The sequence below is a fragment of the Schistocerca nitens genome, chromosome 4 (assembly GCF_023898315.1).
Source record: "Schistocerca nitens isolate TAMUIC-IGC-003100 chromosome 4, iqSchNite1.1, whole genome shotgun sequence".
In the NCBI taxonomy this organism is placed as follows: Eukaryota; Metazoa; Arthropoda; class Insecta; order Orthoptera; family Acrididae; genus Schistocerca; species Schistocerca nitens.
The window spans coordinates 647,302,815-647,313,491 of NC_064617.1; the positions used below are offsets into that span (position 1 = coordinate 647,302,815).

The window sequence follows — 10,677 nt, forward strand, 5'->3', positions numbered from 1 at the left end:
TACAAACACAATAATGTGCAGCAATTCCTTATGGCACTTGGCTGGATATGAAGCAATCCAAATCTCTGGAATATGTTTGTTGCTAATAGAGTAATGGAAAGTGATGAAATTTTAATGCCATCACGGTAGAGACACTGCCCTACCAAAGACAATCTGTGAGATTTGCTACCACATGGAACGTTGATAGAGAAATTACAGTCTTCCATGCTGTGGTGGCATAAGCTTCCATGGCTAACTCATAAACCTCAACCCAAAGTTGGCCTCAACAACAAATCTCTTGTGACCCATTACTAAACACACAAAAGATGTTCAAACAAGTCTTAGCTATTAACACGTGGGTGTGTCCCATTGACGCATCAAAATACAGTTCTTATTAGAAATTGTTGCACATAATGGCATGGATTCTCCGTTTAATCCATAATGTTCCACATCCAGAAAAGATAAAGGGTTAATTCACTGCTCATGAACTAGAGTAAGCAAAACAAAGTTGAATACAGATGGCTCAGCAGGAAAGCTTTCCAGTGGAATACCACCCACTTAAAAACAAGACAGAGTTTCAAGTGAAATGAAAGATAAAACATTAAACCTGTTTCTTCAAGATGGTCTCATACAACTTGGAGTATGACTTCATTTTCCGATCTTGAATGTACTGGAAAAAGATCCAATACTCTTACAAGGTTCTCATCCACTCACGAAGTTACTTATTTGACAGACTCATGCACTCTTACACCATTTAGGAACTGTTGTAGTATTAGCTGAATTACAGAATGAATATTGGGTTTGAAGGGGAAGACAAACAGTAAAAGGAGTCATACACGTGTCCCCCTTGTAAGATAGCCAAAAGTGCCCGAAGATGCGAGACAGAACCTCCTCTAACACCTGACCGCATTAAATTCACTACACCATTTGCAGTAACAGGCTTAGATTGTGCAGGACCACCTTCTGTCAAAGTCGGCAACTTGTTACAAAAATGTTATATGTTACTATTTACATGTGCTACTACTACAAGAGCTCTCCAACTCAAACTCATATCAGATGTAGCACAGATAGACTTTTGATGGCCTCCAAAGATCTACTACAAGAGGAAGACTACCAGTTACTATTTATTCAGATAACGCAAAAAATGTTTCAAGCAGCAATACAGAATTGAAAGACATTGCACATTTCTTCGGAGAAGCAAGGCTCAGCCAGCACTTTGCTCACCAAGGTGTCTGTGGGAAGTTTATTCTACCACGGACAGCTTGGTGGGAAGGCTGGTGGGAATGCATGGTAGGAAATACAAAACGCTGCCTCTGGAAGAATCTGGGAAAATCACTAATAGATGTAGAAACACTCAGGACTTTATTAATAGAAATGGAAGCCACCAACAACTCATGACCAATTGCACATGGGGAATCAGATGCACTGACACCAAGCTGTTTCTTAACAGGAGAATGATTAACTGTAATACCCACAGGTCCTAAACCTAGTACACTTAAGGATCTGTGAAGAGAAGCAAAGCTATGAAAAAAATTGCAAAATGATTTTATGAATAGATGGCAGAAAAAATATTTGTTAGAATTAAGAAACTTTCATGAATTTCAGTATCCGAACAAGAAATGGGTTAAATATAGAATGGGAGACATTGTGCCCTTACAAGAGGATAAGCGACCAAGACATATGTGGAAGAGAGTCCGCATTATGGAAACGAGAGCAGGGAGAGATGGAATGGTGCAGACCTTAATTCTTCAAACTCCGTATGAAAGAAATGTTACTTGTCTGGTGCAACTGGTCATCCCGCTGTAGGTTAAACAGGGTGAGGAGGATGTTGAGGTTTACATAAATACTCTATTTGCAATGTATTAATTTTTGTATTATGCATTTCTGACTAGTAATGTAAATACAATATATCTTGTCCTGTCAGTTGTTATATGATACATATAAGGGGCCATTTGATTCGAAATAGAACCCTCTGAAGTTTAATTGGGAAGAATCTTAAGAAGTCAGGCTCATCATGAGTCCATATAGCAAAGAGATCATCAATTTCTCTGAACCAAACCAAGGGCTGAAGGCTAACAGAGCCCAGAAAAGCCCACTCCAAGCAATCCATGAAAAGGTTGGGATAGTGAGGAGCCATCCTGGTTCCCATGGCTGTCCTCCTGATCTGTTTGTATTTCTGCTTCTCAAAGATAAAGTAGTTGCTCATAAGTGTAAAATTGAAGAAATTGAGCAGGAAAGGTTTGGTATCAGGTGTGTGTACATGGGGAATGTTGGTATAGAGGGAGATGGCATCAAAGGTAACGGGCAAGGTGTGTGGCGGGATTGGGCACAGGTACGAGACGATCTGTAAGGCTTGCCCTATGCACCATCCTACCGCCACCTATACCAGCCCTGTAACTGGCAAAACATATACTATAAAAGGGAGAGCATGCCTTGTAACATGACAGTCGTGACCTCTGTGCGTGTTTCACCACTTGTGACATCTTGATTCCCTGCTCCCCATCCAATATCAGTTTCTCATAACTGCACAGGTGGGAACTGATGTTACAACATGCTCTTGGTTCTTGCCGTTCACATTTCCTTAATTTACATTAATTTCTTTGGTCACTGCATTTCTTTTCAGTAGCTATTCCTTTCTTCACTCCCGTTTAGTTTTCTCTTTTCTGACGTGTCTATCCCCACACACACACACACACACACACACACACACATACACCACCACCAACCACCACATCCGTGCCCACCTCAGCTGTCTACCACATACAATGCACTTAACTTGCCATTGTTATTAACTATTGCACTATGTTTTGTCAGTAAATTCTATCTTGCTTATTACACTATCATCCACCTTTAAGCCCTCAGGTTTTCAGATCTCATCCAGTGCAGACCCCACCAACCAGAGTTTCATTCTCATTCTGTCCAACAGGTGTCCCCTAACCCAGAGCTCTGGGTGACTTTTCCGTAACTCTGTCCATCTGGTAACCTTACCAGTCCTTCCCCTAAAACCCTTCTGCCAGAAGAAGGAACCACTGGCTCCGGAAGCTTGCACATTTCCTTATCTTTTCTATGCATTTTCTCTTGTTGCCACATTTTTTTATCTATACAATTATAACTATGGTAATAGGAATTTTAATGGAAAAATTGAACAAGAATTAAGAGAAGTTTCTTTAGTGGTAAACTTTGGGTGTGACACTAGAGAAAAATCTCTGTGCTTATTGTCAAGAGGAACAGTGTTTTGTCTTTAACCCATTCTTTCTGAAGACAGCAAATAGAAAATGGACTTGACATGAACCAGATGGAACTAAAACTGAAACTGACTGTTCAATGACAACATACAGGCTGTGTGGTCATCTTAAACCACTTTATAATTTCAATTGATAGAGTAGAAAGATTCAAAGTGAAATAGAAACAAATCTAGAAAATAACAAATTCGGCACACGGGAAATCAGAAATATGAATGACAGGCATTATTTAATTATATATGTATTATAACTAAATAAATGAAAAGGGCAATTATTTAACAGTGGTACTGAGGAAACAGCTGTAGAAGCTGTGCATAAGATAGAACAAGGGAAGTAAGAAATAGCAAACAGAATGGCTGGCTGATCATCATTCCCACATAAGTTTGTGAAGTTAGACCAACGGTGGCATACAATATGATTGTGTTACAGGTGGTACTGCTTCTGATGAAAGGATGTGTGTGTGAGAATACTGGAATAGGATGTGCTGGATAGGTGCACAGGTGTAGCACCTGGTTCTTTCATAGAAATATGCTCCATGTGGCAAGGGTGTATGGGCAGCTGGTTTGTGAACATGGTTAAAAATTTAGGGACATGTGTCAATGTGGCTTGAGAAATCTGTTATGGATTATGCTTGGAAGGTATGCCCTTATGTTACACCATTGGTAAGACTGCAATGTACTGGAGGTGTGCACTCCCTTCTATGTGCCATGGTCTGATGAGCATCGAGGCTTTATCATAACACATTTGTTAAAAACAATTATAGTGTGGCGTCAATGAAGAGGATTTTTCGTAGGCAGTTTGGTTTGAATTGTCATGACAGGGTTCCTGATGCCAAAAACAATTAGGAAATGGATTACTAGTGTTAGACTGACAGTATGTGCATGTCCTAGAAGACCAGCTGGCCAGCCTTAAAGTTTGAGGACACCTGAAAACAACATGGCAGTGAGAGCATCCATTGAATAGTCTCCATTGCACTAAGTGCAGAAACGTGCTGTTGCTCTTGGGATATCGTCCAGAACTGTAAGGTGAATTTTACACTCTGACTTTCACTTACACCCATACAAGTTGATGGTTGTTCAAGAACTTAGTCCATAAGACTGGGTGAAATGTACAGATGCTTGCAATGCAGTCTTAGTCTCTGTGCAATCCGACACTATTCTGTGGTCTAGTGATGAAGCACATTTTCACCTATCTGGCTCAGTAAATAAGCAAAATTTTCACTGCTGGGCAAGTGAAAACCCTCGTGAACTTCACCAAAGAGCTCTGCACAGCCCCAAAGTGACAGTTTGGTGTGCTACATCCTCCATAGGCATTATGGGGCCTTACTTTTTTGAATCTCGAGGTGCAACTGTTACTGTGAATTCTGGGCACTATTGTGAGATGCTGGAGAAACTTTTACCCCCCAAAATGGAAGAGTATGGTGAGGAATATGACTCAGAAGCCTTTTGGTTTCAACAGGATTGTGCCATGCCTCATATTGCCTATTGTTCATGCCAAATTCTGCGAGAATAGAGTTTCCCAGCCTCCTGATCTCCTGACAAGGGGCCATTCCATGCCCCCCTTGCTTCCTGGTTTTAAGCCCCTGTGATTTTTTTTCCTTTTGGGATACCTCAAAGCAGATGTTTACAAAGTTCAACAAAGTACCTTGAAAGCTCTTAAGAGGGCCGTTACAGAAGTCATTGCTGGAATAACACAAGATATGCTGAGAAAAGTTTTGAAAAACATTTTTGAATGACTCGATATGTGCATCGCTTGCCAAGGTCATCACCTGATTGATATAATTTTAAAAAACCTAATGCAAAAGGCATTACATTTAGTTTTCAGAAGCAAAAACCTTTTTAAATTATCTTTGTTGGATATTTTTACAATTCACTCATCGAGTCCATGCTGCCCCACCTTGTAGCTATAGGTCCATAGAGATAAACTTTTTAGTGTGGAAGATATGACAGTTCTCTTTGTGGAGATATCGTTGATGGGGGTTTTGATTTGGATGGAGGTTTTTATGCCATCAGAGAGGTGGTAGTCTATGTCCAAGGAGGTGGCATGCTGAGCTAAGGAGAAGCAGATGAACAGGCAGTAGAGATGGTGTGAAGGAGACTGTGGAGGAATGATGGTACAGGATCTTGGCTTTGGTTTCAGATCATGAAGTTGTTACCTGCATAACCAGATAAGGGATTTAGGTTTCTGGAAGGGTGTCTTGAAAGGCTCACAAACAGTTTGGGTGTTTTGTGGATTTGTAGTTGTAGTCATAGGTTAGGATTTAGTTGATCATTCTATAAAGTGGCATGTTTGGAGTCAGCACGACATTGGGAGTCATAATAGTGCTTAATGGCAGCAAGGCCAAGGGCATGTTTGCAGATAGGGAGAAGGTATCTGTAGTGGAAAACAAGGTTCCGGATAATAATGGGGTGGTGATGGAAGAGAGGTGATGAAGGAAGTGGTTTCACTCTAGTTCTCCCCATTAATCTGTTGGCACACTCTCATTTCATCAAGAGTCACACACAGTTTCCACCAGGGTTGGTTCATCGGTACTACAGTGCTATTCCATTCATTTTGGTAAACAGGAGATCAGTCTTTGTGAAGAAAGGAAAAAATCAGTTTCGATTAATGTATACACCCTTCACTGTTTTTATTTTATTTTGACTCTTGTGGTGTTAAGTCTTTTTTTCTTTCTTCTTCTTGAGAGGGGGAATCATGACTTAAAAAGCTTCCGTGTGTACAAAGTGTGTCTTGCAAATATTTGCAAGCCTTTTATTCTGATTTATTTGTTATTCCTTTTGTCCTCTCCCCTCTCCCCCTCCAAAGTGGTTTATTTTTATTTACATACTGTTGTATGTAATTGTAATGCTGGCTCCATTTTCTTTCAGAGGAAAGTTTGTCTGTTGAACCTGTGAAGAATTCGCTTAAGTTGTTTGAACATTGGGGTCTGCTGGAGTGCCATACACAAGAAAAAATCAAATTATATTATTTGAAAGAAGAATTTGATTCCGAACATCAAGTGCAGAAAATTTTTGACAAGATTCAAAAATTCAGGATCATCAAGAGATGAACTTAGCATCACGTTTGTGCAGTGTATCCATTACAGTGATTCAAAACTGTTCAGTTCAATTAAGGTTCTTTACTTTTCCTCCTTTGCCCATTGTCATCTAGGTTTTACTTTCCCTGATGATATGTAAAATCAAGAAATTGTTGTACATACACAACCATAGATATAATTTTTGCAGATTATTAGACTTGATTTTCTGCTATAAAATCCATTATTGATTGCAGATTCTGCAGCTTTAATGGAAAAAGTCCTGTATCTGAGATACGTATTCTTAGAGAATGAAATAATGTAAAATAATTGTCCTCAGTGGCATCTATTTTGTGAGAGTTCTCACAGTTGTACATACTTAGAATAATTTTAAATACAGTACAATAAAGTTTATATTTTGTTTGTAGTTGTGTGTGGTAACGGGATTAATTATCTTCACTGTTTCGTTCATTGATCAACTCATTACTGTTTCAAAAATAGTGACATTATTTTTGATAACAGGAGACTCGCTATTTTTATATTTTCATCTAAACAAATGGACATATGGTGTTGACACTTTCATGCTTGCAACACATTAAAATGAACACTGAGGTGGTATTTGCAGTGGTATATTCTTACACTCATGTATACATAAAACTTAGCTGTTCAGTGGCAGATAATAGCACCAATTTTGACAGCATAACGTCAGAAATTATTTAAAACTGGGTAAACACACTGCAGTCACATTGTGATTTAATAGCTATTCTCTTAATGAAGGTTATCTTACATCTACATCCTTCAGTATAAAGCAGAAGAAATAATTAAAATTCATGACCATGCAGAGAAACCTGTTGCAACATGTTTGTGATTTAGACATCCATGATGTACTTATGGACTTAGTGACTTTCAGTAGCAAGTGATACAATTTTAGAAGTGGCACAACTGCAGTAGATAATCCATGGTTATTGAATGTGATATCCTTCAAAAATAAAAAGGTGTACTGAAAATACCAGTTAGCCAGTGAATATCAGATTCATGCTAGTTCATTTTGATGTGGACTGTCATATAAGAGTTCCTAATTTTATTGACATCGGAAAACTATGTTACAAATGGGGAAAGAGGAACCAAAACAGAAAATAAAATTGGGATGTGCAACATAGTTGGCAATATTCAATACTGAGATGCACTATCGTGCAAGCTGCATTCAGAAAGTAAATTCCAATGACCGATAAAGAAAATAAAAGCTTCCTAATTATGAAATGTTTATTTGAATATTTACATAGATTCACTATTTCTCAACATAGTCATCACCATTGTTGAGGAATTTATCAAAACAGTGCACAATCACTTGTGTGCTCATGTCATAGGAGTTGGTCACCGATGCCTGGAGCCGCAAAGTCATTCAGTCTGCACCTCAGCATTGTTGTGGTAATGTTTTGCTGCCAGAAGATGGAAGAGTTGAAAGTCACTTGGACCAAGGTTGGGGCTTCCGGATGGATGGTCAGAGATCTCCCATCCAAAATGATTCATCACATTTCATGTGGCTTTAGCTGTATGGGGTCTTACATTGTCATCCACATGCTTAATGCCTCTTGTCAGAATCCCACGTCTCTTGATCTGGATCGCATCCTCAGATGTTTGTGTCTCACAATACCGATCACCATTTACAGTCTCCCCTAAAGGTAAAAACTTGCACAAGAGGACACCACATTGATACCAGAAGCCAGGGGTTTTGACAGAGAATCTCTGCTTGAATTTAGCCTTCACAGTTGAACCACTATGCTGCTAGTGCATTGATTGTTGTCTTGTTTCTAGTCTGGTATGCGACAGCGACATTTCATCCCCAGTGACATTGAGATTGCAAAACTCTTTGCCTTTCTCTGCATACCACTGTAAGAATGTCAATGCTGTGGCCAAATGTTTGGTTTTCTGTTCACTGTGCATTGCCTTAGCACCCATCTTGCATATAGTTTATGAAAAACAATCCACCAGAAGACAATTGCATGCAACAGCAAGCAAGACATCTGGGGGAATTGGCGAGAGACGTCCGAGATTGTGCACCACCAGTTCTACAACATTGTTTACTGGACACTTTCTGTCAGATGTCACCAGTGATGGTCAGCCACTACACTTTTTTGTCATGAATATAGTTTTGTTCTTCAGCGAATTGCTTGCACCATCTGGCCATACTGTCATTTATAATGTTGTGTCCATAAACATGCCACAATTGGTGAATGATCTCTGTTGGAGATTGTTTCTGAGTGTGCAAAAAATGGATAATTGCACAAACCTCACAGTTAGCATGATACAGTGTCACAGCAGCCATTTTATCGTCGCACTGTGCAGTAATCACTGCCACCACAAGACTGAAACTGCACTGCTTTATTCTCACATACCTACACTCCTGGAAATTGAAATAAGAACACCGTGAATTCATTGTCCCAGGAAGGGGAAACTTTATTGACACATTCCTGGGGTCAGATACATCACATGATCACACTGACAGAACCACAGGCACATAGACACAGGCAACAGAGCATGCACAATGTCGGCACTAGTACAGTGTATATCCACCTTTCGCAGCAATGCAGGCTGCTATTCTCCCATGGAGACGATCGTAGAGATGCTGGATGTAGTCCTGTGGAACGGCTTGCCATGCCATTTCCACCTGGCGCCTCAGTTGGACCAGCGTTCGTGCTGGACGTGCAGACCGCGTGAGACGACGCTTCATCCAGTCCCAAACATGCTCAATGGGGGACAGATCCGGAGATCTTGCTGGCCAGGGTAGTTGACTTACACCTTCTAGAGCACGTTGGGTGGCACGGGATACATGCGGACGTGCATTGTCCTGTTGGAACAGCAAGTTCCCTTGCCGGTCTAGGAATGGTAGAACGATGGGTTCGATGACGGTTTGGATGTACTGTGCACTATTCAGTGTCCCCTCGACGATCACCAGTGGTGTACGGCCAGTGTAGGAGATCGCTCCCCACACCATGATGCCGGGTGTTGGCCCTGTGTGCCTCGGTCGTATGCAGTCCTGATTGTGGCGCTCACCTGCACGGCGCCAAACACGCATACGACCATCATTGGCACCAAGGCAGAAGTGACTCTCATCGCTGAAGACGACACGTCTCCATTCGTCCCTCCATTCACGCCTGTCGCGACACCACTGGAGGCGGGCTGCACGATGTTGGGGCTGAGCGGAAGACGGCCTAACGGTGTGCGGGACCGTAGCCCAGCTTCATGGAGACGGTTGCGAATGGTCCTCGCCGATACCCCAGGAGCAACAGTGTCCCTAATTTGCTGGGAAGTGGCGGTGCGGTCCCCTACGGCACTGCGTAGGATCCTACGGTCTTGGCGTGCATCCGTGCGTCGCTGCGGTCCGGTCCCAGGTCGACGGGCACGTGCACCTTCCGCCGACCACTGGCGACAACATCGATGTACTGTGGAGACCTCACGCCCCACGTGTTGAGCAATTCGGCGGTACGTCCACCCGGCCTCCCGCATGCCCACTATACGCCCTCGCTCAAAGTCCGTCAACTGCACATACGGTTCACGTCCATGCTGTCATGGCATGCTACCAGTGTTAAAGACTGCGATGGAGCTCCGTATGCCACGGCAAACTGGCTGACACTGACGGCGGCGGTGCACAAATGCTGCGCAGCTAGCGCCATTCGACGGCCAACGCCGCGGTTCCTGGTGTGTCTGCTGTGCCGTGCGTGTGATCATTGCTTGTACAGCCCTCTCGCAGTGTCCGGAGCAAGTATGGTGGGTCTGACACACCGGTGTCAATGTGTTCTTTTTTCCATTTCCAGAAGTGTATTTTCTACTCTTGTGCATGTGCGTTTTCCTATCTGACAACTCATGCCACCTCTGTTTGTGATGGGAATTTACTTTCTGGACTTGTATTTCGGCTCATGGAGTGCAAAGAATATTATAATATAACTTAGCTGAGGATAAAAATGCAAGACAGGAAAAGGTATTAGAAAATGTGCTTCAAAATTTGAATAAAAATTCTTATGTATGTGGCAGGGCACTTTGTCTATGCAAGGAAGCAAATTTTCCAGCAGTGCAGACCTTTATTTCAAAGTTTTCAAAGAACACCCAATGACAGCACTCTTGATCATTATGTTTATGTAATTAATCACATTACCGAGCGAGGTGGCGCAGTGGTTAGACACTGGACTCGCATTCGGGAGGACGACGGTTCAATCCCGCGTCCGGCCATCCCGATTTAGATTTTCCGTGATTTCCCTAAATCGCTCCAGGCAAATGCCGGGATGGTTCCTTTCAAAGGGCACGGCCGACTTCCTTCCCCATCCTTCCCTAGTCCGATGAGACCGATGACCTCGCTGTCTGGTCTCCTTCCCCAAACAAATAAACCAACCAATTAATCACATTATTTGTTGAGAACTGACAGGAATAACAACTGAAAGAGATTTT

At 41.9% G+C, this 10,677-nt stretch overlaps 1 protein-coding gene across 4 annotated transcripts in view; it reads left to right on the forward strand.

The window, feature by feature from the left end:
* LOC126251523 (glycerol-3-phosphate acyltransferase 1, mitochondrial) overlaps positions 1-6,661 on the forward strand; it is a 386,686-nt gene extending 380,025 nt beyond the window's left edge. For all 4 annotated transcript variants that reach the window (XM_049952007.1, XM_049952006.1, XM_049952008.1 and 1 more), the window contains one exon: positions 6,089-6,661. In XM_049952007.1, coding sequence (XP_049807964.1) covers positions 6,089-6,270 — 182 coding nt within the window. In that variant the 3' untranslated portion in view covers positions 6,271-6,661. The remainder of the gene's footprint in view (positions 1-6,088) is intronic.
* The last annotated feature ends 4,016 nt before the right edge of the window (positions 6,662-10,677 follow it).